This window comes from Triticum urartu, chromosome 4A (assembly GCF_056163025.1).
Source record: "Triticum urartu cultivar PI428250 chromosome 4A, HENAU_Tu73, whole genome shotgun sequence".
Taxonomy (NCBI): domain Eukaryota; kingdom Viridiplantae; phylum Streptophyta; class Magnoliopsida; order Poales; family Poaceae; genus Triticum; species Triticum urartu.
The window spans coordinates 73,468,565-73,494,907 of record NC_141876.1 but is presented as its reverse complement, the minus strand read 5'-3'; the positions used below and the strand labels follow the sequence as shown (position 1 = coordinate 73,494,907).

Below are 26,343 nucleotides of genomic sequence, written 5' to 3'. Positions count from 1 at the left end.
CTCAGATACAGCTCTAGGAGCGACTCTGTACCAGATATATCAGATACACTCTGACATGCAGCAGTAGGAGTATCATCTCTACGGAGAGCTCCGAAGCTGGGTAAACTAGAGCATGCTACTCGCATACCCGCTCCCGGTCCTATCAGCAGCAGTCTTACCCTCACACTAAGCCCTTGTGGCATCTGTCGACTCGCAAGCCCCCCGTGAGAATACCACGATAGTTGGCGCCCACCGTGGGGCGGTACTACTACTACGCTACCACGCTGCTGCTGGTTTCGCAGTCCGGGCGGGACCATCTTCGCCATCACCGCCGCGGCGTCGCGCTATCTCTCCGGTAGCGCTCGGGGGCTCGACTTCGACCCGCCCCCGGAGCGACCGTGCGGGGCGGCGCATCCTCGTCGTCGGCCTCTCCACCTTCGTCATCACCACCGTTGCGACGCCGGCCGTCCGTCCGCGCACACGCCACGCGCACGTTGCCTCACTTCGGTCGGTCGCGTTCGTGCGTGTCGTGCTGCGTCGCTCGCGTCTACTCCCCTCTGCATTGTGCCTTGCTCCGGCCGAAGCACGCGTTTGCTTCTTCATATATCGTCTATACAAGCTAGCTAGCTGCTAAGTCAAACAGTCAAACCATTGGCCATACACTACACAAATACTACCAAGACAATCCCCATACACTGCCTGGACACTACTCAGACCACATCGCCACGCGTCTTCTCCGCTGGTAGCCCCACCGCCAAGCACCTCCTCTGCATGGCTTGCGCGCCTCCGTCCCGGCCACCGGCTGCAGCCGCGCTCCCCCGTCGTGCAGCGCCCGCCTGCCGGCGGCTGACCCCTCTGGTGCTGCTCCGGAGTGCACGTCACCCTCGACTCCTGCGATGGAGCCATCCGAGGCTCCCTGCCCGCTGCTGCTCTCCACCAATCACACTGTGTCCCAGCACCAGCACCCGGCCGTCGTCGCTCCTCCAACTACGAGGGCCGGCTCCTGCTACGCCGCGCCTCACTCCGTCCTCCCGCGCCGGCCGGCTCCCACTCGGCCTCCTACGTTCGCCCGCGGCGCCGCTTCGTCCGGCTTCCGGGCTCCGCGCGTGGCCGCGTCCACGTGGCCTCCGGCCCGTCCGGGCTGGCTCCCGCACGTCCGCCCGCGCCCCGTCCGACTCCACGCGTCGCGCTGGGTTCGGCTGCGCCCGCGCCTCGCTCCGACTCCACCCTGCTCCAGCCGCATCCGGCCTCTACTCCCGCCGGCTTGCCGCTCCAGCCGGCGACCGGCTTCATGTGTCGGGTCCGCCTCCTCCCCGCACCCATGCCGGCTCGTTGCTCTGACCGCCTGCTCCACCACCCGGACGACCCGGTCGTCTCCGGCTCCGCCCTCTTGCTCCCCAGCCGCGTCGGCCGGCATCCGGGCGCCAGCTCCGCCTGCTCCCCCCGCGCGTGCGTCAGGCTTGCGCAGTTCTGCGTGTGCCGGCTCGCGCCGACTCCGTGGTGGACGAGCTCGCCTCGCCGGCTTGCTGCTTCGGCCGACTGACGCACTCTGGGAAGCCACGTGCACCCTCACCGGCTCCCCGCGCCTCGAGTGCCTTCGGCCGACTGCCTCTGCTGGAGAAAAAAAAAGGGGCCAGCTGGAAACAAAAAGAAAAAAGAAAAAGAAGAGGCCGATTGCGTAGTGGCCGGCTGGAAAAAGTGGGATGGCTGCTCGTCTGGCCGGGTGCTATAAAAAAGAAAGAGAGAGAGAGAAAAAAGTGGGCGTCTGAGAAACGAAGCAGAAGAAGAAGAGTCCGTCCGGCTGTACGGGCAGATAAAAAGAGGAAGACAAAGTAGTTGCCGGGAGATCCGACCCAACTGCTCAGCAGCCGGCCCGAATCTCGGGGGCTACACCCAGCGGGTGCGCCGACGCGCCCCCGTGAAAGAAGACAAAGTAGTTGCCGGGAGATCCGGCCCGACTGCACAGCAGTCGGCCCGAATCTCGGGGGCTACACTCAGCGGGTGCGCTGACGCGCCCCCGCGAAGAAGAAGACAAAGTAGTTGCCGGGAGATCCGGCCCGACTGCTCAGCAGTCGGCCCGAATCTCGGGGGCTACACCCAGCGGGTGCGCTGACGCGCCCCCGCAAAGAAAAAGACAAAGTAGTTGCCGGGAGATCCGGCCCGACTGCTCAGCAGTCGGCCCGAATCTCGGGGGCTACACCCAGCGGGTGCGCTGGCGCGCCCCCGCGAAGATTGCAGACAAGAGAAAAGTTTTGTCCAGCTCCCAGTAGCCGGCAGAAGAGAAGAATAAAGGGCGTTGCAAGACGCCTCGCCGCCTGGCCGGTCGAGCCTGACCGGCCGGGACCCCCCTTCGAGCACCCCGGGGCTCGAAGGCTACACCCAGCGGGTGCGCCGACGCGCTCCGCGAGCGCCGAGTCGCGCCGACTGTTTTCGACGACCGCGACTACACCAAAATCAATGTGAGCTCCTCGCCCGCATATTTTTGCACCACGCAAGCATGGATAACCACGAGCGATGCTCGGGGGCTATCTCCGCATTTTATTACAGTAGCATCACTGTTCGCCCCGGCGCCAACCAGAGTTAGCCCGGGGGCTGGCCGCTTGGCCTGAGACGTTAGTTCCCGCAGACGGCTTAGTACCGTGCGCGGTACCAAAGGCTCACTCTTAGTCACAGACCGTAGAGCGGCTGTCCGGCTAGCAAGGGTGAATGCTGGAGGCCACCCACGTGAAAAACGTCCGGGAAGAAAAACGGTTCGGGCGACCCGGCCGTTTTCCTTTACAAGTATCTACTCGGTTGAATCTGCTCCTAGACTCTGAGTACTGTACACTCCACTTCGCGGCCCACTCTCAGCCACAGACTGCAGAGCGGTTGTCCGGCAAGCAAGAGCACAAGACAAAAAGTGGAGGGAACATGAAAAAGATTGAAGGGGGCTCGGACGAAACCGAGTCGGCACCCTCCGCATAAAACTTGCAATACTAAAAGCAAGCATATGATATATTTGCGTGGACTAACTTTGTCCTTTTTTATGATCATTTCCATGAACATTTGCCAAAAAACCTCCGCTCAACTTTGCCAAATTGCCCGGAGGCTTGGGGGCTACTGTCGGAGTAATTGGACACGGATACCCCGAAGACGGCAAGACGATATTTCAAGACATCGGGGCTAGCAAAGCCCCTCAGTCTGCCTGCCGGCTGCCGACTGCGCCAACCAGCCGGCTGCCGACTGCAGCCCGACCCGACACCGACGAGACGGATGTACCCAAGCACTATTCACGCGTCATCTCAGTTATCATGTATAGTGTCACTTGTCCCCTGGCACTATTTATGAAGTGACGCAGGGGACAAGCATGACACCCCACCATGCCTTGCACATGCCACCACTTAGCTTAGATGATAAGCTAGCCACACTATATATATGAGCATCCATCCATTCATCCGGGAGGAGACACACATGGACTCTCACGCACACACACAAGCTAGCACGCAAGCTAGCTATCCATCCATCCATCCATCCACATGAGCACACATGCTCACGGCCATGAGCATGGCCGGCCACTAGCATGCCTCATATAGGCATACACAAAGCCAGATGCCTATGGCACTGATCTCAGATACAGCTCTAGGAGCGACTCTGTACCAGATATATCAGATACACTCAGACATGCAGCAGTAGGAGTATTATCTCTACGGAGAGCTCCGAAACTGGGTAAACTAGAGCGTGCTACTCGCATACCCGCTCCCGGTCCTATCAACAACAGTCTTACCCTCACACTAAGCCCTTGTGGCATCTGTCGACTCGCAAGCCCCCCGTGAGAATACCACGACAACCACTATGGTACTTCTCAAATGAGTCATTAATTCGGGATGCTCTGCGCACCAGGAGGCCAATTTCCCTTAATGAACTAACATTATACATGTTATAGATTACAATAGGCGAGAGAATGTCTTGGGTACATCAATACAACCAGCAAAAGTGGCGGAACAATTGCTTAAAAGCATATACAACTGGAGTTTGGCAAATCTGGACTCCTATACGTCCACGGACGCATCTGGATGCGTCCACGGACATCGCCCGTCCACATCTCAAATGCCCCATATGCAATCACAACCTCTACTTTTGTAACATAAAATCCATGCAAAGACATGCGCGTTGGTCAATGCTACTGGAGCTGCCGGCGCGTCATCGACCAGGATGAGGCGGTGAACGTTGTTGCCGAGGCCACGGTGTGCTCGCGATCTGGACTCGGGGAGCCAAACCAGCCGTCAGGATTGTTCCTCTTCCTCGGCCCCACTAGCGTCGGCAAGACGGAGCTCGCCAAGGCCCTCGCAGAGCAGCTCTTCGGTAATGAGAAGCTGCTTGTCCGCATCGACATGTCCGAGTACATGGGCAGCAACTCCGCCACTCGCCTCATTGGCACATCTCCCGGGTGCGTACGTATTATATACATCTTCTTTCTTTGGTACACTACACGCAATCTACGATTACATATGGATGATCTGGCATATGCGTTTGTAGGTCGTATGGGTACGAGAAGGGCGGGCAGCTGACGGAGCTGGTGCGGCAGCGACTGTACAACGTGGTCCACCTAGATGAGGTGGAGAAGGCCGACGCCTCCGTGCTCGATGTCTTCCTCCAGATCCTCGACGACGGGTGCGTCACCGACGGGTAGGGTCGTACCATCGACTTCACCAACATCATCATCATCATGACCTCCAACCTCAGGGCGCACCACCTCCTCGCCCACGCAGCCAACAAAGGACATTGAAGCCACCCACAAGCGTGTCATCGCCGATGTGCAGAGGCACTTCCGCCCCGAGCTCATCAACCGGCTGAGCGAGATGGTGATCTTCCGCCCGCTCTCCGGCGAGCAGCTGCGGAGGGTGGCGAGGATGCAGCTCAGAGGCATCGCCGCGCGCCTCGTGGAGAAGGGCATCGGCCTCGACGTCACGGACGCGGCCCTCGACGTGATCCTCTCGCGGTCCAGCGACCAGGTGCAGATGTACGGCGCGAGGCCGATCAGACACTGCCTGCAGAAGAACGTTATGACTAGGATATCCAAGATGGTGTGCAGGAGGAGGTGGACGACGACTGCTACGTGTCCGTCGATGCCGATGAGGAGAGGAAGGACCTGGTGTTTGCCCTGGACAAGCAGAGTTCCAAGGAGAACGACGACCCGTCGTCCTCTCCGACAAAGAAGAGGAAGAGGCCCCCGACGAAGCATCTGTTCGTGATCGATGATGACGAAGACGAGTGAAGTGTTTTCCATTTCGGACAGAACAGAACTGTTTGATTCTTTGGATTTGAGCTGGACCCGTGTTTTTGGGTGAACTATGTGTTACAGTTTAAAGTCTACAGAATCACCGAATATTTTTGCTGGATAATTTTGCCATTTACAGTCAACCCGAAGTGGATTGTGGTCCATTTTCCCTGGAGATTATTTTTTTAAAAGTAATTTTCCATGGAGATTGATTTCGCTACCCTGGGTGTCGCTTTTGTGTCGACTATGCTTTGTACTTTACTTAGAAGATTACCCGTGCGTTACAATGAGAATACACCCTGAACATGTTGTCATGGCAAGGAACTAAAACACACAGCACAAAAATGATTTAAAGGGTGATGAATGCTCGAACAGACAAAGAAATTGAATACTCCCTTCATCTGAAAATACTTGTCAAAAAAATAGATGTATTTACACATATTTTAAATACATTTATTTGTGGGAGAAATGAATATATCTACTCATAGTAGATACTTTCTCCATAAACTAATATAAAAGCGTTTAGAATACTAAAAGCCAGTTACCAAGAATCTTGCTTGTTCACATGATAGATAGTTAACTTGGGAAACATAAAATATTGATAATGTATATTTATGGATTATAATTATTAGAAAAATATAAATCTACTATCAGATGTTTTAGTATAAAAACATGCAAATCTGGATTTTATCTTCAATAAGAAGTACCCATTGGATGCATAGTGATTAATGATTATAATGATCATAGAAAAACTTTGAATCGGTCGACTGAATTTTCTTTCCGAGAATGACGGGGGGGCATTGTGCCCCACCGGTTGTTATATTACCCGAAAAGACGAGGCCGTCATACAGTGTTTTTCATCGAGGAGATAAAAAACAACAAGATAAAGAGAAAAGTGAAAAAACAGGGGGGCTAGGAAGCCGCAATGAGGAGGGAGCGGAACAGGAGAAGTTGGTCGCGCACAGCGTCCTCGAAACGCCGCGCCCAAAGTAGCGTGTCATCGGCCGCACGCCGGAGAACGTCCTTGGACTCACAAACGATGGAGTTGAACACCACATCGTTTCGAGCCTTCCACACATGCCAAAGGAGGATGTAGAGGCCAGCCCGCCAAGCAGCAGCATCCAGCGGTGCCCGGGGTTGCCTGGAAACAATATCCGCCACGGAGAGGAAAGGACCCATGTCGAGACGCGCCCAGACATGAGCCTCCTGCGGGCAGGAGGCGAAGAGGTGGTCCGCTGTTTCGTCGTCATGGCACGAGGCACATACAGGTGATGGAGCACAATTCTTGGCAAACAGATTAGCGCGCGTGCTAAGCCGATTGCCGAGAAGAAGCCGAGCAAAGATCTTGATCTTGTTGGGGAGTCGGGAGCCCCAGAGGTCGATGGAGTCCTGATCTCGGATGCCGTGCAGTGACAGGACGCAGAACGCCGCCCGCGAGCTGAACGAGAGGTCTCGCCCCCAGGCCATGACCCGGCGGTCGTGCACGTCCACCAGACGCACGGAGTGAAGGAGCTCCCGTATGGAGCCGAGCTGGGCGGCCGCCACTGCGGACAGCCTCGGCTGGAGAGCAAGGCCGGACTCAACGACCCCAGCAACCGTCTCGTTGGGCCGCGTCGAGTGGGAGAAGAGCGCCTCGAAGACGAAGCAGAGTGCACCGCCGGGAAGCCACCTGTCCTGCCAGAAAGAAGTGGTGCGCCCATCCCCTAGACACACCCGAGTAATGCTCCTGTAGATAGGCAGAGCATCCTGGATGATCGCCTGAAGGAACGATGGCGTCGAGCATGTGTCGCCAATGTCGCCGCGGAGGTTGCTGAGGAACCACCTCTTCCATGGTGGGCAGTCGGGGCGGTGAAGAACGTCCACAAAATGAAGAAGGAGGCACATGTTTTGTCGTCGAAGATCCCGGATGCCGAAGCCACCTTCCTGCACATCAACACACACTTTGTCCCAAGCAATTAAACAGCGAGCCCCGGAGCAAGTATCCTTGCCGGTCCAAAAGAAGGAACGGTGCCTATGATCAATCTGCTCTATCACTCCAGAGGGCAGCAAATAAGAACACATAAAGTAGGTTGGAAGATTATTAAGGACAGCGTTGCAAAGAACCAGTCGACCACCCGACGAGAGCAGGAGAGCTCGCCAACCCGACAGATAGCGGTCGAATGATTTGATGAGGGGGTCATAGGCGGAGGTAGGAAGCTTGAGCGGGGACAAGGGTAGCCCTAGGTAAGGTTGGGGGAAAGAAGAGATGGGGCACCCTAAGATGGAGGCCAACTCTGCCGACAACTCGGGGGTGCAATGCATGGGAACAAACCCGGACTTGTGGAAATTGATCACAAGCCCGGTCGCATAGGCGAAAGCGTCGAGAATGCTTTTGAGATGCGTAACAGAGGGGACGTCCGCACGACAAAGGATAAGGGTGTCGTCAGCGTACTTAAGGACGAGACAAGGGATGGTGGGATCGATGGGGTGCGACAGATGGCCATCGGCACTGGCCGCTCGGACCATGCGCTGCAAAACGTCGGCCACGATGATAAAAAGATAGGAAGAAAGGGCGTCGCCTTGGCGAAGGCCATTGCGGCAAAGGATCCAGTCCCTCGGAGTGTTGTTGAGAAGGACAGACGTATGGCCAGTGGACAATATGGCCTGGATCCAATCATACCAGCGGTCACTAAACCCACGTGTGGACAAGATCAGGAGGAGGCTCGACCAGTTGACAGAGTCGGCAGTGTAGACGATGTTTTCGGAAATGCGCTTCCCGGGAATGAAGCCTGTCTGGTCCGGGTCCACCAGGGAGTGGATGTGCCGCTGAAGGCGAGTGCAGAGAGCCGCCTTCATGATACAGTTTTGCAGGGAGATCGGTAGAAAGTCAGAGGGGGACCGGGCCGCCTCAGACTTAGGCAGGAGAAGTCGACTGAATTTGATTGGTTGTCCTGAATTTGATTCCCAAGCTGCACATATTTTTGGACGTGGCTGTACTTCACTCATCGTGAACGCCTCTTTCAACAAATTTGATGTGGCTGTACTCCACTCATCGTGAAGGGTCCTTTGTCCTGGCACGTACACACCATGGACCATGCCCTGCTCCACGGCGGAACAAGCCAGGCGTCGCCGCTTTGAGGAACGTAGTACCCAGTCCACAAGAAGACGGCACGTGCTGTTTGCTCCGGCCGGGTGTGTGTCGTCGTCTCAGCGTGTCGGGGGGCGGAGGCGTACTACGACGTGCTGTCTCTCTCGCGCATGGATAACGCTGGAAAAGACGGACGAGGTCCACGCGGCGCGCAACGTCTGTATCTCATCCGTGATGTAGATCTGCTGCCAGACTTTAACTATTACTCAGTATTAAAGGAATTCAGCGGCCAGCGATCAGCTGGAGCAACCGACGGAGGCCCGAACAGCCAGGGGGAGCAAGCAAGGTTTCAATTTCATCGGGAAACGAGCAAGCAAGGTTTCAATTTCATCGGGAAACCATGGAGGCGCAAGTGTCTTTGCCCCTCATGGCGATGGCCCTCCTCCCCCTGCGGCGGCTCATCTTCCTCCTCTGCTTCTTCTCCGCTCTGCCACGCCGCTGTCGCTTCCTCGCCGCCGAGGCGGCTCCGACGCTCGTCGCCAGCCTTCCAGGCTTCGACGGACCCCTCCCCTTCCGGCTCGAGACCGGGTACGTATTCCTCGGTCAAAAATGCTACACTTCCGGGCAACATACGGCTGGTCCAGCAAAGTTCTTCCTCGGTCAGGCACGCACGTTCTCGGACGCTCCTGCACTGCAAGTGCACTCGTTTACAAGCTCCTTGTCCATGGCAGGTACGTGACCGTGGACGAGCAGAACGGCGCGGAGCTGTTCTACTACTTCATCGAGTCGGAGGGCGACCCACGGAGCGATCCGGTCATCGTCTGGATCACCGGCGGCGACCGCTGCAGCGTCCTCAGCGCGCTGCTGTTCGAGATAGGTCAGTGATCTAGCCGACTTTACTATTTCTGTCTTGGCTGGCACTTCTAGATCTAGCTGCCTGATTGCTGAGTTTTGGTTGAGTAAAGTCAACTTCATTTGTACTAGGCCCGTTGAAATTAGTCGGAGAACCCTACAATGGCACCATACCACGGCTGCGGTACCATCCCTACGCATGGACCAAAGTTGCCAGTATTCTGTTCGTGGACTCACCGGTCGGCGCCGGGTTCTCCTTCTCCCGGGACCCAAGGGGCTATGATGTTGGAGAAATCTCTTCTTCTCTGCAGCTCAAAAAGTTTCTCACCAAGGTACGCAAAGGAAAACGGTCCATTTTCCTTCCACGGAATCCTAGTTTCTTCTCCGGCTCCGGCAAGTTGGTCTGCCTCGGTTCTATAAAATGGGTTCGTGTCTAGTGATAATGATAAGAGCAACTCCAACAAGCCGACCCAAATGGACGGCGCATTTGTCTGTTTGGGTCGGCCGCCCATCCGGCGTCCGTTCAGTTTTGCATTTGGGTTGGCAGCGCGCCCAACGCGCCGACCCATTTCATCTCCGCGCTCAGTTAAAAAAAAAAGGCCCGCAGCCATAGATCATGCCAGCGCCCATGTCATGGCCCTGGTTTTAACGCTCCAGCGCGCGGGCGGGGCAAAATCGGTCTAACGCGCACTGATTTTGGCGCGCCACGGCGCGCGTTAAGAAGGCGCTCCCTCCACACTCTGTCTGCCGCCCACTCGCCTCGCCTCCCCTCTCACTAGCCTCGTCGCCTGGGCGCTTTGGATTTTCACGGAGTCCGCGAAGCGGCTTCTCCTTCGAGATCTGGTTCGCGCTAGTTCTACAAGCAAAGGAGGACGGAGCGAACCGTCTATCGGGAGGACAAGCGTTCGCGTAAGCAGGCCGCTCAATTGAACATGAAGCTAGGAGAAGCGTCGTCCTGAAACTCCGAAGATGAGCGGTATGTTGACGCCTACATTCAGACGTCAGAGGAGGACATTACCGAGTCGGAGTCGGGTGACGACGAGTAGTTGATCTTTCCTTTTATATGTCTATACTAGAACTATCTAGATATCCTTTATCTATAGAAAAAATGGTCGGCGGCGTCAGCAACGAAGGAGGCGGGCGAGGGTGTGTTGTTCGATGGGAAGAGGCCAATGTGCCACCGACCAGCGGGCCCGGGGAGGGAAGAGGACGAGCGCGCGCATCCGTCTTGTGTCTATGCCGATGCAAATCCGGCTTAAAAATGGGCCAGAAATGGATCGGCAGGCGGACGCCACGCAAACGTGCATCCGTTTGGGTCGGCGTGTTGGGCCGACTTTTCTGTCCGCGCCGACCCAAACGAACGGCGGCGGACGAAATGGGTTGTTCCATTGAAGTTGCTTTAAACTCCCATCCTGGCTTCAATTACATAAAAGCTTGCCTGAGAGAGAAATCCCCACATAAAAGCTTGCTTGAGAGAGAAATCCCCAAATCTGCCCCGCCTAAGAGCCTTGTTCATCGCCGCGGGCCGCGTCTAAAACACGGTTCACCACAACGCATTTCAGAAGCAAACGTAGGGAACACATCGACATGGACGGCGGCTGGCAGAGTGGAGTAATAGGACATGACGTCGCGTTGTAGTAATAGGGCGAGGTCGTCAGATTCGCCGTCGTCGGTGGTGGCGGGGAACATCTTTGGTAGACGGATGCGAGACGCGAGGAAGCAGACGACCGGGAGCACAAACATCAAAAACCGGCAGGCGACGTCGTCGATGGTGGTTTTACGTGCTTGGTTTTGACTTGTCAATCCTTGATTGGATCAAGGGGAAGGGAGGGGCCCTGCCCCCCTAAAAATCATGAGGCTGATTGTAATGGTAGTATCATAGTTAGTATCATGTATGCTAACTAGGCAATTTTGATGAGGTGTCGTAGCATTAAATGAAGAAAGAGATGATGAAGTATCATATTATGATACCGTATCATAATAAATGCTATAGTACTTTGTGTCATGCATGGCAATACATAGAGTACTACATGATACTAATATATGATACTATGCATTAGAGGTAGTATCATACACTAGTATCATATGCATGATACTACTATATGATACTCCCTATTACAACCAGCCTAAGTAGGCCTGTTTAACTGTTTGGAAGGGTCCACTAATGGCCCATAATATGCCCGTCGATGTACTCACGTGGCACAGATGGCCTGTTTTCGTAGGACGAGACTTGCCTGCTCCCCGCTTGTGCGCCCATTCGTGCTCCCGCATACGTGGCTTGATTTGATTGGAACAAAATAAAGCCCGGCCCCACCCACTTAAAATCAGGAAGGGAGATAATTAGATTAGAAAAGAAAAAGAAAAAAAGACAGTCGTAGGATGAGGTGGGAGCACAGATGGAAGTATGGAGAGGGAGCAGTCAAGCCGGATCCGTTTTCGTAAACCAAGCCACGTCCCACGTGGGCACACGACAATTCTAATTCCTGCCTTTATTTTAACACAGTACAGACACAAACGCTCATATATATAGAGACCTCTTTCAATGATTATATATTGATTCGCAATTCTAATCCCTGCTATTTGGCACTTATTCATGCAAACGCGGACATGTCAGCAACAATCTTTGGTTAAGAGGTTTTGTAGACCTCAACTTCTTTTCCAGGGGTTATTAAGTGATTCGAACCAAAATATGGGGCAAAGTAAGCGCCCCAAATAACTATAGGGAGAAAAGGGCATTTTGTTTGAAAATCCTCTATAACACTAAGCTTCCTAATTTTAAAGGACTCACAATCAATTGAGGTCTCCAATTAAAATTGGGTTACCCGATTTTGGTCGGGTCAACAATTTCTTAAAGCTCTCTCATTCAATTCCTTTATACTATACACTATGCTTCTTAAATTTTTAAGACCTCACAATTAATTGAGGTCTTCAATTTAAATTGAGTAACTCAGTTTTGACTGGGTCAACAACTGCTCAAGGAGCTATCCCATTCAATTATTTTAAGTCAGCATTGTTCCCTAATTTTGAAGCTATTCAATTCGATTGAGGTATTCAATTATGGAGCCAATCATTTTTCAAATCAATCAGCAGCAACCGGCTATAAAAATGATACTGTAGCACCAATATAGTACATGCAGCTACCGACGCAGGAATTTCCCACATAAATATGGGTTTCTTAGCGGATAACACAGAATCACATCAAGAAAGGCTCACCAAATCATCAAACTATATAAAAAACACTATTATTTTTTGGAAAGTCAAATTCCTTTAACTTTGACCAAGTTCAGAGCCAAAAATGTCAATATCCACAATATTAAACAAAAAATATAGAAATTCATTTCATGATGAATCTAATTATACCGATTTGATATTATGAATTTTGATATATTACTCTACACATTTGATCAAACTTAAAAAGGTTTGCCTTTAAAAAAATGTAATACTCCCTCCGTTCCTAAATATTTGTCTTTTTAGAGATTTCAACAAGTGACTACATACGAAGCAAAATGAGCGAATCTATACTCTAAAATATGTCTATATACATCCGTATGTGATAGTCCATTTGAAATATCTAAAAAGACAAATATTTAGGAACGGAGGGAGTACATCTTATATTTTGAAACAAAATGAGTAATGTTTTTAAGAAACCCAACAACATTAACGGCGCAGCAAAGCGCGCCCAACCCTTCTAGTATATTGCTATTTGCCCAAGGGATACATAAAAAGAGGACAAAGAACATTTTTTACTCCAAGAGGACAGAGGACATAGATTAAATTGATTGATTAGTTACAATTTTGTGTTTATCTTCTTAATCAGTGGTTCACCGAGCATCCTGATTGCCTCTCAAATCCTTTCTACGTCGGAGGAGACTCATCCGGTGGAAAGATCGTTCCATTTCTTGCACAGAAGATCTCGGAAGGTATGTTGCACTGGTGAGTTGTTTAAGGTCCTTTGGCAAGATAGATGTTTATTCATACTTGAACACTACTATGTTGTTTTCAGATATTGAAGCTGGAGTGAGGCCGTTAATTAATCTTAAGGTGCTCTAAATTCACACCGCGTAATTTCCTTATGTAATAATTTGGCTGTTTGCATTCTTGATGTCTTGACTAGCTCTTTGACATTGTGTTCATGCAGAGGTCGGGTGTAATTAAGATCTTCTTAATATTAATATATTCCATTTATCTAGAAAATATCACGAACAACTTTAGCTGCATAATCCCAACCTGAACACAGTTTGTATTTGTCATAAAAAAATTGACCAGGGCTATCTGGTCGGCAACCCGGCTACTGGTGAATACAACATCGATTATGGATCAAGAGTGCCATATCTTCATGGAATGGGCATAATTTCAGATCAGTTGTATGAGGTGATTAATTAGACATGCCTCCAACACCTTATCACTCACCTACGGATCTGTAGTTTGCTTCCGCCCATAAGAGGTTAGTTAATTATGTCTCCATGTGGTTGCATGTGATTGATCTTTAGTTGATAATGGAGCACTGCCAAGGGGAAGATTATAGCAACCCCAAGAATGCGCTCTGCGCTCAAGTTTTGGACAGGTCCAACCAAGTAAGGATATAACCACTTGAACTTTCTCCCTCTTCTTTTGTATACAAATCAAGTGAAAATTAATGATACAAATACCCTGTCTCGAGTATGCCATTCCCCAGTGTTGGACTCTGTATAATAACTTACTATATGGTTCTGGTTGACATATTAATATGTTCCTTTCAACCAACTAATTGACGTTTCACTGCAGCTGTGGAATGAAATTTCACATCCACACATTTTGTATAAAAAGTGTGTCTATGCGTCTTCCGGACCAAACGACGGGAGTACAGAAAGAAAGATCCTAAAGGAGGAAGTAGGAGTACTTAAGCATCCACCTCCTCGTCCTTCAATGGGTTGCCAAGTAAGTCAACCTGAATTAAGTGTACGAAGACTTTTTTTTTATTAATTGTATGAAGACCTGATTATTACCAGATGTTCCATTCGAACGGATTCTTAGATCAAATGTTGCATTAAAGTTTATAAGTGACCCATCTGGTCGGTAGTTTGTATGTGGTGTTAGCTGGTGATAAGTATGTGGTATAATTACAGAGAATTAAACTTTGTATTTTTGGAGTACTATCGGTCATTTGTACTGAGCCACCGGTTTGGTCGTATATGATATCAAATTATTACAAGGAACTAAAGTTGTACTCCCTCTGTCTCATAATATAAGACGTTTTCTGACACTGATAGAAAACGACAATTGTTTGTATTAGTCTGTATATGAGGTGTAAGGTTATGAATATCTTTGTCAAACATTAATATTCAAAGTCTGCCATATCCATGGTCCTGTGATGTTTAGGTACAGTTATGAACATTGGTCGATTGTTGTCCATTAGAAATAAGAACACACTAGATCTATGGAAGGATTATATTTAGATATAATACCAAAAGTATGTTGTGATATATTTAGGTGCAACTATAAAGATGCATCGGCTATGATATGTTCATGTTCTCACTACACTACACATGTGCAAATCTATCGGTTGTTATCTACTTAGGTGCAAGTATAAGATCGTGGATCTGATCGCTTTTCCCCCCCTCGCCTACGCATAGCTTTGGTCTTATATAACTTTGTTATTTGCTGGTGTGTTTGTGTGTGTGTGTGTGTTATTGGCTGTGTGCATCCTAACTATGCAGAGGCCGGATGTGTACTCATTGTGTTTGTATCATCTTGATGCTTCATTCTGAGTCGATAAAATCCACCCTTTGTCCGAAAAAAGTATAATATGTTGTTACATCATCAAAAGTTATTTTCAAATCAGGTTCATTTTTTTCCATCTACAGACATATGGTAATTACCTATCATATTTTTGGGCTAACAACAACCTCACTAGGAAAGCCCTTGCGATCAAGAAGGTAAGCTAATAATTTTCTCCTCGGGAAGAAATTTAATCTTGGTATTTACATTTTTTTTACCTTTCTGGTTTGACTCTATATACCATTTAATTAGGGGAGCAAGGACGAATGGGTGAGGTGCCATGAACGAGATCTACCTTATTCTTTGGACATCAAGAGCACAATAAAGTATCATCGTAATATGACGTTAAAAGGTTATCGTGCACTGGTATATAGGTAAACATCTTATAATAAATGTTTGCTTTATATTACTTGTGGCAGGCACAGTTTTGCTGAACTGAAGGCTACATAAAAAGAATAAGAGATGCTCTTATTTCCATCTCTGATTTTCCAAGTTGTCATGTTATAAGCTCATCTATCTTTGATTGCAAAATTTTGTTGATAGCTTACCAAGCTGACCACTTGGTTTATAAGCTCATCTATCTTTGTTGTTCAGTGGAGACCATGATTCTGTTATACCGTTTCTGGGTACCCAGTCTTGGGTGCGATCACTGAATTTCCCCATTGTGGATGAATGGAGGGCCTGGCATCTAGATGGACAGTCCGCAGGGTGAGAACTTATATATGATAAGTTGTATAATATTGTTCCATGATTGGTGTTGTATTATATTCTAGTATATAGATTGCTTTGGATAAGTGTACTTATTTGAAATATAATGTCTGCAGATTCACCATAACATACAGAAATAACCTGACGTTTGCTACGGTAAAGGTAACATGATGTATATCTCTGCCTTCCGTTTCTGAGACCGCATGAGTTTGACATATACAAAATTATTTCCATATGGATTAAGAATTGTCATTGGACCGTTCAAGACTTCCTTTCTTGCCATCCTAATTCGAATATCATTGAAAACATAAGAACTGTACCTCTATTCCTCTAATGCCACAATGGGGGAGACAAGCCCCAGTCTGCCCGTCGTGAGGCTTTGTTTCTTCCTTTGCTGTAGCTAGTGTTTGGCATGGGTCCTGCCCCGTTCCTTGCTCCGTCAACTAAGCATGTAGTAAATGGTAATATTGTATAGTAAATTAGTAATCCAGTATTGCTAAATGAGCCCATGTCTTTGGAGCCTGTTTCTAAAAATAGAAATCAAAGAACACATTTAAACTTTTCAAGTTTAAAGAAAATTAAAACTTTTCCGACAAATATATATACTCCCACTAAGTACATGTAAATTTCACAGAAAAGTATGCTTATTTGAGGGATACAAAAAGAAAAGACCAATATGTGGGTCTATAATAGTTGTACTAGTATTCACTATTATAGATTGCCAAAAAAAGGGTACTTCCGCAGACCATGATGTAGATCATACTACATGTACATGAGGGATAATTTTAAAATTTTCTGTAACTTCTAAATATGAATTTGTTTGTTTGTTTGTTTGTTTTAACACCTCTCTCCTAACCCACTTTCTTAATATAGAACGGCGGACACACTGCACCAGAGTTCGAACCAGAGAGATGCCTCGCTATGTTCGCGCGTTGGGTTTCCCATGAGTCGCTATGATTAATGTGCCTGATTGCCACATGCCTGTAACCTGATGTTTGGATAAAAGGAATCGTGCCAGGATGTTAATTCTTCTACAGTACGATGTAGAGTATATTGCATATATGAACTACTCGTGGCAACCGCCAAACACAAGAAAGATTGTTAGTGCTATACTCCACGATCCTGGTGCTTCATGCCATGGCTCCACGGAATTATGATTGACCGGAAGCCAGATTCTAGCGGCAAGGGTAGTGAAAATATGCGAAAAGTGCCTGCAGAGGCCGAATTCCATTGAGCTCTTTATTTTCTTCCAGCAAAAATACTTTTTCTACACCTTCAAAAAATCTGAAAAAGTATACATGTATACATATATTTGTAGTATACATGTACAAAATTTCATGTATATATATAATATATATATATATATATATATATATATATATAGAGAGAGAGAGAGAGAGAGAGAGAGAGAGAGAGGACTGCTAAAGTGAGCCCGAGCGCACACTTCTTATTCTGCGCGCTGGTCCAACGTGCGAGCGTGCCCCTGCTCCAACTCCAAGTAAACCGGTTTGGCTAATCGATCCAGCCACTCCACCAGTTGATGGTAAAGTTGGGTCTAGTCATAGTAATACAATTATGATGCATTACTAGCGTGCCCTCCGCTCCGTGTCACAAAAGATAGAAACGTCTAATTATAGAAATACAAACATGATTCATTAGTCCGTGTCAAAATTAGTGGTAATACTGGTCCAATTATAATAATGCAGACACGATGCGTTACTATGGTATGCGTTCATGTGAACAGTAAATGGAGCATTTGTAGTAGTTAGCAAAAAATAATTGCTAGTACTACCTCCGTCCCGGTGTATAAGTTATTCGCGTAGTTCTAGGTCGATAATTTAACTATCTAAATATGTATTATATGTGACAAAAAATATATATTTAGAAACTACATCCGTGTGGAAATCTAGTGGTATATTTTTCATGACATATAACACATATTTAATTCCTTAAATCGATGACCTAGAACTACGCGAATGACTTATACACCCGGACGGAGGGAGTATTTTGTTTTTGTGAGGTAAGTAATTACTAGTATTAAACTCATATTTTTAATAACAATTAGCACTGCGACGTAAATTAGTTTGATTTACAAGACTACATACTCTTGCATATTACAAGGTTTATTACTACAGATTGCTACATTTATTGGATACTCCAAATTAATTGTATTTGGCCCAGACCAACATCATAACACAATTACCATCTTGTATTCATTAGAAAATAATAATACAAATTTTTTTTGGATGGCTCTTTTACTAGTAGTGAGAGAGGTAATTCTTTTTCCTCTTTTACTATGTTCCACATAACTTTTACCCCTCGTACATCCATCAGGTAACCATTTTTATTTCATTATTGTGTTTGCAAGGGATTTTACTACGAGTGAATAGCTAGTACTTGGCGTGGTATAGTAAATGGGCTAATATAACATGGTAAGGGATCTAGTTCGCATGGCCCCTCGATGGTAACCAAGAGGAAGCTAGTAATGAACTGGTAATGGAACTTGAATACGTTACTATATTTGCTATTCCTCTTTACCCTCCCATGATTAGTGAACAAAGCCATGTAATGGAGGTGGGCTGCATGGCAGCAATAATGGAAAGTAAAACAATTACTATATTTTGTACTTTTTTACCCTCACATGATCAGGGAACGAGAACCACGGGACGGGTGTGAGAGCGCGGGAGTGGTAACATAAATTAAATCCGTTACGATATTTCCTATATGGTTTTACCCTCATATGATTAGAGTGGAGCCACGAGACGGCGGTTGAGTGCATGGGAGTGGTAATGAAATTAAATCCATTACTATATTTGCTATTATTTTTTACCCTCGGATGATTAAGGCACAAGTGGGAGTGCACGGTTGAGCGGCGCGCTTTGTGAGCAATTAGTGACCGGCGCGTAGAATAAGAGGTTTGCGCTCTCGCTTAGTATAGCGTCACCCCATATATATATTCGCATGTGATGTACAAAAAAAAAAGACATACTCATATTAAAATGGAATTTTCTTTGTTATATTTGGGCAGATATTTGTAATTTTTGTGTAGCATGCAAATAATCAAATTAGTCGGTAAAATTTTATACATACTTGAAGAATATGTGTATGTATTTGTAGAAAAAAAAGTTGAAATTTTCTGAAACTGTTTGAAAAGAGCTTCATGGAGTTCGGTCTTTGCAACACCGTTCTAACAAATTTATTATGTGCTATTTGACAATTTCAATCATTAATATCTTCTACGAACAAACCTGTGATCGAATGATTTGGAGGACAATGATATCCTTAACCCATCAGAGTATAAGTCCTGAACATAAAACTGTTGCTCGCATTATTTCTGGATTAATTTCAGACATTCCGATGATGTGCGTTTGATGGGAGGAGACGTTCCCGTCGACTAGGAAGGCATATGTGGCGACCTCGTTAATCTCAAGATGATGTGCCGGTTCAGTCTCTTGAAGGTGTTCATAGGGGTGGGTATGTGTGTATGTATGAGCATCTGTATTGTGCTAAAAAAATCATTCTTACCTTCTTAACTATGATTCAGTTTGAATTTTATATATTTGAACTCCTAACGTCAAGACGTTTAGAACAAGATTAATCTTGGATAATTTACATACACATATGAATTTCAATCTTTCAATCCACGTGTTCACTCAATCTATTTTAGTGTGTGAAATTGTTTTTTCTTTTAAATTTCAACAATCAACACATGTTCTAGTGAAATATGTTATTGAAATGGGTGATATCATTTTTTTTGGAATTAGTGAAACTAGGTTTTAAAATGAGTGATTTTTTTTGAATGAGTGAAATTGGTGCTTGAAATGAGTGAAATCATTTTTAAAGGAGTGGAAATCTTTTTCTTATGAGTGAAATGGTGTTCTAAAATAAATGAAATCATTTAAGTAACTGATTTTTTTAATTGAGTGTTTTCTTATACGAGTGAAATCATAACACTGTGAAACATGTGTTTTTTTCACTCTTTTCAAAAAAGCTGATGTCATTCATATGAAAGAAAATGATTTTCTTGAATATGTGGAATGGGTTATTTCAAATATGTAAAGCTAATTATAGATGGTTTTCTTGCCTGCAATCTGGTTTTATAAACATGTTCATTTTCAACCCGGATTTGCTACGGCACGAAAGAAAGAATGATCGTGCACTATTGATTAAATTTGCCCCTAGAGAGTATTTTAAAAATATTTAATTGATAAAATAACATCATATTCAGATTCTATATATTTTTTAATCAATTTTGTGTATCACATGTTAAAATTGAAGTTAGGGTTTAGAAAAATATGATTTAAAGAAACATTCGAACTATTCATTAAGGTTAGACCCTAAATAACATCTTAATAATGTTTAACCTGTAACATCATCATATTCAGATTATACATATTTTCTAATCAATTTCTATATATAACATGTCAAAATTAATGTTAGGGTTTAAATCTATGAAAAATATGTTAAAATGCATATTAATCTGCAAAAAACAATATTTTCTGGGTGGAATACGGGTATTAACCAAAACATTGGGGTGGGGCGGGGATTCTGCAAAAAACCAAAAGTTTTATGGAATCATTTCAAACAATACTACTAGTTGATTAACCGAAATATCAAGGCGTTGTCTACCAAAAAGCTAGTCTCACTTAGAAAAGGATCACGAGTTGGTTTCAAAAACTGTAGGAGGTTTTCTGTAAAAAATTATGATAGACGGGTAGAAATGGGAGAGTATCAGGTGATACGGAGCCTTAGATGCTCCCATGATACGAGCTCCTAGGAGCCGTTGGATCTCAGATCCAACGATTCTCGGAAGGCTTTCAATAGTTTGTGAAAAATACCTTTTGAAGTCTAAAAATTGCGAACAAGTACGGCAACCTTTCACACCAAGCCTGGGTAGAAATACTTTTTCCTTTATTAGTAGGTATAAATTGATTGATCTGGCTTGTGTAGTCGATTCGCTCCTATACGGCGCTTCGAGCACCACTATCGAGACCTAGGGAATGTTCGCTGAAGTGGAGAGCGAGATGGGCCGGCCAAACACGCGGGATGCCACAATCTTGTTTTTTTTTTCCTTTTTGTAGATTTTCGGTTATATATATATATATATATATATATATATATATATATATATATTGCACAAAACACTACAAAAACATTTGAAAAAATGTTGACCAAGCATCTGAAAAATGTTAAATACATATAGAGAAAATGTTTATTGTCTATATGAAAATTTTATACAAAAAAATAATGTGTATGAAAAAAATGATCACATAAAAAATGTTAATCAACCATTTGAAATTTTTTGAACATGTATTTGAATTTTTTTAATCAAGCATTTGAAAAATGTTAAATGTGTATAGAAAAAATCTTGACCATGTATTAAAAAATGATGAAAAATTGATCATGCACATATAAATGTTAATCAAGCATTTGAAAAAATGTTGAACTAGTATTTCAAAAATGTTAATCAAGGATTTGGAAAATATTAAATGTGTATAGAAAAAAATATTCACCATGTATTAATTTTTTATTCTTTTATTTGAAAAATGTTAATCAAGCATTTAAAAATGTATAAAAAATGTTGAATATGTGTTAAAAGAAATTTTAATCTTGTATTTGGAAAATTTTAATCAAGGATTCGAAAAATCTTAAAGAATAATATGTATAGAAAAAATGTTGATGTTGTATTAAAAATGTTAAATTTATATTGGAAAAGTGTTAAACATGTACTAGAAAAATGTACTTGACATATAAGAAAATGTAGAAACAAAACTAAAAGAAACAAAGTAAGACAAAAAAGGTACGGAAACCGATAAAAATGAAAGAAACAATGAAAAACCAAAATAAAAAACCTAAGGAAAAAAAGAAAACTAAAAAACCAGAGAAAACTGAATAAAACATAAAAAAGAAAAAACAGAAAAAAAGTGAAAACAAAGAAAGAAATGAAGGAAGATAAAACAAAAATAGAAAAACTCAGGAAAACCAATACAACCCGGCTCTTGTACCCTCAACTAGGTCACGCCTAGTAGTTTACACGAAGTAGAAGCTGGCCTAGTCCTTTTCTTTTAAATGAGTGCTAAGGGCATATACAGTGGTGGCATATGGATACATATGCCCCATGACAAAAAATAATTTGAGGCATTTATATTTTTTTCTTTTCAATGCAAGCTATTATTAGTGGGCCTCATTAAGAAATAGAAAATAAAAACTCTAGTACACATGCATCTCTACTTTTTACTCAACCTTTCAGCTTTTGTCACCAGATCACACTTTTTCTCTTCAAGCATCCGCCTCCTGGAGAGGATCTCGTTTCCCTATCCGAACCTATTTTACGTCATATCCGATCCTACATGGTATATAGGGCATTACCTTGAGACTATGTACTGTACATGCCCTAAGGGCCGGCCCGTAGCTACAACACAGGACCATTCACTTTAGCAAAATAGAAATCTATCCAGAACTCTATCTCGCTTAGGTCGCTCGATCCAGCTCGCTGGTTGACCATGGCCATTCACCACCATTGACTGTTGACCATGGCCATTCACCATTAACCAGGTTGTTTACCGGTTCACAAAAATTCAGAAATATGAAGAAAAGATGTTTACACAATTGAAAAATATTCATTAGTGTGAAATACAATCGTAAATTTGAAAATACCTTACGGATTTTAAAAAACTTCATGAGTTCATGAATTTAAAAAAGTTCACTACTTTGAAAATTTTCCCATTTTTTAAAAAACTTTGCGAATCTGAAAAATAGTTCACGAATTTGAAAAGAGTTCACAAATTTGAAAATATTCATGAATTTTAAAAGAGTAAAGAAACCTAAAAAAATTCAGAAATTCAAAAAATGCTCCTTAATTGAAAAAATACACATATTTGAAAAGGTTCATGTATGAAAAATCATGATTATGCAAACAAAATCCATGCTTTGCAAAATAAAATCACGGATTTGAAAAAAATTCACATTTTTTTTTAAATTCATTAATGAAGACAAAAAATCATGGATTTGAACAAAAGTTCATCAATTTGAAACCATGCATTTGAAAAAAGTACTTAAATTTGGGGAAAAAACTCACGGATTTGAAAAAAGTTCATGAATTTGGAAAAACGTTCGCGCATCTGAATAAGTTGATTGTGAAAACAATCATCAGTTCGGAAAAATGTTAAACGAGAATAAAAAAGAGAGCAGAAAAAGAAAACAAAAACGAAGGAAACCCGAACAATAACCGATGGAAACACCTAGAGAAAAAACGTAGAAAGAAATAGAGTTGTTGTGTAAAACTGCTACCATGATGAGTTGGCTCACTTAGGAAACATGTGTACATGCTAGGGGTGTGCGCCATTTGTCATTTTGCCTATGGGAACATATCTGGTGCACGGGAGCTTGTGGTGCTACCGGTGCACCGAACTCACATCATGCTTTTAAAATGTTTAAAAAATTCTGAAAAAAATTTAGCACACTCACACAATATCAATGTAGGTTGTCACAAAATTTCAAGTCAAAATTTGAATTATAACTCGAAAAACGAAAACGGCAAATTCAACACTGAATAGTACATAACATAACTTGGGCTTCAGATTTGGCCCGTTATCACACTGACGTCAAATTTGTCATTTTTGTATCTCAAAAAATATTTCAAAATTTTACACTAAATTTTGTGAAATCATACATTGATGTTGTGTTAACGTGCTAGATTTTTTTTCAGAACTTTTAAAATACTCTATGGCATCCGGTGCACCGGCAGCACCACAAATGCGGCTGCACCAGATACATTCCCTTTTGCCTATAAGTGTAGCGGGCGCCAAATAGGAATTGGCCTCGCCTCTAGCCCTGCTAGTTCTCGCCTCCTAGTTGATTCCTCACAAGGTCATCGACGTCTCCTTGTCGCCCACCTCGCTACTCTCCATAAAAGCATCATGACGTGCGGCTATTGCATTACTTCACTACTTGCTCTCTTGTAAGAGTGGTTGAGTAACCCGTAACTGTAAAAGAAAAGTAACCTAGCAATAAGTATTTCTCTTGACTTGAGAACTAAGGTTTATCGAACTAGAGGGAGTAAAGTCATGTGTAAATGTTCATAAAACACAAAACACTATTGCCCCCAATGTTTCAAGAAGGTTGTCAAGTTTATTGTCCTGCTAATTACAAGGGTAAATTGCACAACATGGTAGCAACTGATAGATAGATAAAATACATAAATGGTACAATAAAGAATAATATTTTTTTTGATGTTTTCAATAATGGAAAATAGACCCCGGGCCATAGGTTTACTAATGGCATGTCTCCAAGCAGATAAGTGTGGTGTGGTGCAAATTACACTTGGTCAATGATCAAATTGCAATATTTATATTTATGACAATGATCATTCATAGCATAATCTGTTGGGAAACGTAGTAATTTCAAAAATTTCCTATGCACACGCAAGATCATGGTGATGCATAGCAACGAGAGGGGAGAGTGTTGTCTACGTACCCTCGTAGACCGGAAGCGGAAGCGTTAGCACAACACGGTTGATGTAGTCGTACGTCTTCACGGCCCGACCGATCAAGCACCGAAACTACGGCACCTCCGAGTTCTAGCACACGTTCAGCTTGATGACGATCCCCGGACTCCGATCCAGCAAAGTGTCGGGGAAGAGTTCCGTCAGCACGACGGCGTGGTGACGTTCTTGATGTTCTACCGTCGCAGGGCTTCGCCTAAGCATCGCTACAATATTATCGAGGATTATGGTGGAAGGGGGCACCGCACACGGCTAAGAGATCAATGATCAATTGTTGTGTCTATGGGGTGCCCCCTGCCCCCGTATATAAAGGAGTGGAGGAGGGGAGGGCCGTCCCTCTCTATGGCACGCCCTAGGGGAGTCCTACTCCCACCGGGAGTAGGATTCCCCCTTTCCTAGTCCAACTAGGAGTCCTTCCAAGTAGTAGGAGTAGGAGACAAGGAAGGGAAAGAGGGAAGAGAAGGAAGGAGGGGGCGCAGCCCCTCCCCCTAGTCCAATTCGGACTAGTCAATGGGGGAGGGGGGCGCGCGCGGCCTGCCTCTTCCTCTCCCCTAAAGCCCAATAAGGCCCATATACTTCTTCCCCCGTATTCCCGTAACTCCCCGGTACTCCGAAAAATACCCGAACCATTCAGAACCTTTTCGATGTCCGAATATAGTCGTCCAATATATCGATCTTTACGTCTCGACCATTTCGAGACTCCTCGTCATGTCCCCGATCTCATCTGTGATTCTAAACTCCTTCGGTACATCAAAACTCATAAACTCATAATATAACTATCATAGAAACCTTAAGCGTGCGGACCCTACGGGTTCGAGAACAATGTAGACATGACCGAGACACGTCTCCGGTCAATAACCAATAGCGGAACCTGGATGCTCATATTGGCTCCTACATATTCTACGAAGATCTTTATCGGTCAGACCGCATAACAACATACGTTGTTCCCTTTGTCATCGGTATGTTATTTTCCCGAGATTCGATCGTCGGTATCTCAATACCTAGTTCAATCTCGTTACCGGCAAGTCTCTTTACTCGTTCCATAATACATCATCTCGCAACTAACTCATTAGTTGTAATGCTTGCAAGGCTTATGTGATGTGCATTACCGAGAGGGCCCAGAGATACCTCTCCGACAATTAGAGTGATAAATCCTAATCTCGAAATACGCCAACCCAACATGTACCTTTGGAGACACCTGTACAGCTCCTTTATAATCACCCAGTTACGTTGTGACGTTTGGTAGCACACAAAGTGTTCCTCCGGCAAACGGGAGTTGCATAATCTCATAGTCATAGGAACATGTATAAGTCATGAAGAAAGCAATAGCAACATACTAAACGATCGAGTGCTAAGTTAACGGAATGGGTCAAGTCAATCACATCATTCTCCTAATGATGTGATCCCGTTAATCAAATAACAACTATTTGTCTATGGTTAGGAAACATAACCATCTTTGATTAACGAGCTAGTCAAGTAGAGGTATACTAGTGACACTCTGTTTGTCTATGTATTCACACATGTATTATGTTTCCGGTTAATACAATTCTAGCATGAATAATAAACATTTATCATGAAATAAGGAAATAAATAATAACTTTATTATTGCCTCTAGGGCATATTTCCTTCAGTCTCTCACTTGCACTAGAGTCAATAATCTAGTTCACATTGCCATGTGATTTAACACCAATAGTTCACATCATTATGTGACCAACACTCAAAGGGTTTACTAGAGTCAATAATCTAGTTCACATCGCTATGTGATTAACACCCAAGGAGTACTAAGGTGTGATCATGTTTTGCCTATGAGAGAAGTTTAGTCAACGGGTCTGCCATATTCAGATCCGTATGTATTTTGCAAATTTCTATGTCAACAATGCTCTGCACGGAGCTACTATAGCTAATTGCTCCCACTTCCAATATGTATCCAGATTGAGACTTAGAGTCATCTAGATCAGTGTCAAAATTTGCATCGACGTAACCCTTTACGGCGAACCTTTTTGTCATGTCCATAATCGAGAAACATATCCTTATTCCACTAAGGATAATTTTGACCGCTGTCCAGTGATCTACTCCTAGATCACTATTGTACTCCCTTGCCAAAATCAGTGTAAGGTATACAATAGATCTGGTACACAGCATGGCATACTTTATAGAACATATGGCTGAGGCATAGGGAATGACTTCCATTCTCTTTCTATCTTCTGCCGTGGTCGGGTT

At 44.8% G+C, this 26,343-nt stretch overlaps 2 protein-coding genes and 1 pseudogene across 2 annotated transcripts; 2 read left to right on the top strand and 1 right to left on the bottom strand.

Annotated features, from left to right (window-relative positions):
* The first annotated feature begins 3,695 nt into the window (after positions 1-3,695).
* LOC125554616 (chaperone protein ClpB1-like) lies at positions 3,696-5,289 on the top strand (annotated as a pseudogene).
* Positions 5,290-6,148: 859 nt separating this feature from the next.
* On the bottom strand, positions 6,149-8,071 carry LOC147974841 (uncharacterized). Its single transcript, XM_087520167.1, has 2 exons — positions 7,739-8,071; positions 6,149-7,159 (listed from the first exon to the last, which is right to left on the bottom strand). The coding sequence occupies exons 1-2, from the start codon at positions 8,069-8,071 to the stop codon at positions 6,149-6,151; spliced, it is 1,344 nt and encodes a 447-aa protein (XP_087376293.1).
* Positions 8,072-8,509: 438 nt separating this feature from the next.
* Positions 8,510-16,732, top strand: LOC125550738 (serine carboxypeptidase-like 19). Its single transcript, XM_048713814.2, has 13 exons — positions 8,510-8,891; positions 9,035-9,180; positions 9,288-9,487; positions 12,973-13,075; positions 13,159-13,196; positions 13,422-13,526; positions 13,646-13,729; positions 13,920-14,072; positions 14,999-15,070; positions 15,165-15,286; positions 15,507-15,620; positions 15,737-15,782; positions 16,494-16,732. Exons 1-13 carry the CDS (start codon positions 8,704-8,706, stop codon positions 16,575-16,577), a joined length of 1,455 nt encoding a protein of 484 aa, XP_048569771.1. The 5' UTR covers positions 8,510-8,703; the 3' UTR covers positions 16,578-16,732.
* Positions 16,733-26,343: the final 9,611 nt, after the last annotated feature.

Excerpts from the sequence above, each read along its gene's own strand:
- LOC147974841 (XM_087520167.1), bottom strand. The coding sequence starts at position 8,071 with ATGAAGGCGGCTCTCTGCACTCGCCTTCAGCGGCACATCCACTCCCTG. Across the intron at positions 7,160-7,738 it reads CCGACGTTTTGCAGCGCATG|GAAGGTGGCTTCGGCATCCG; the intron begins GTCCGAGCGGCC and ends GTTGATGTGCAG.
- LOC125550738 (XM_048713814.2), top strand. The coding sequence starts at position 8,704 with ATGGAGGCGCAAGTGTCTTTGCCCCTCATGGCGATGGCCCTCCTCCCC. Across the intron at positions 9,488-12,972 it reads TCAAAAAGTTTCTCACCAAG|TGGTTCACCGAGCATCCTGA; the intron begins GTACGCAAAGGA and ends CTTCTTAATCAG. Across the intron at positions 14,073-14,998 it reads GTCCTTCAATGGGTTGCCAA|ACATATGGTAATTACCTATC; the intron begins GTAAGTCAACCT and ends TTCCATCTACAG.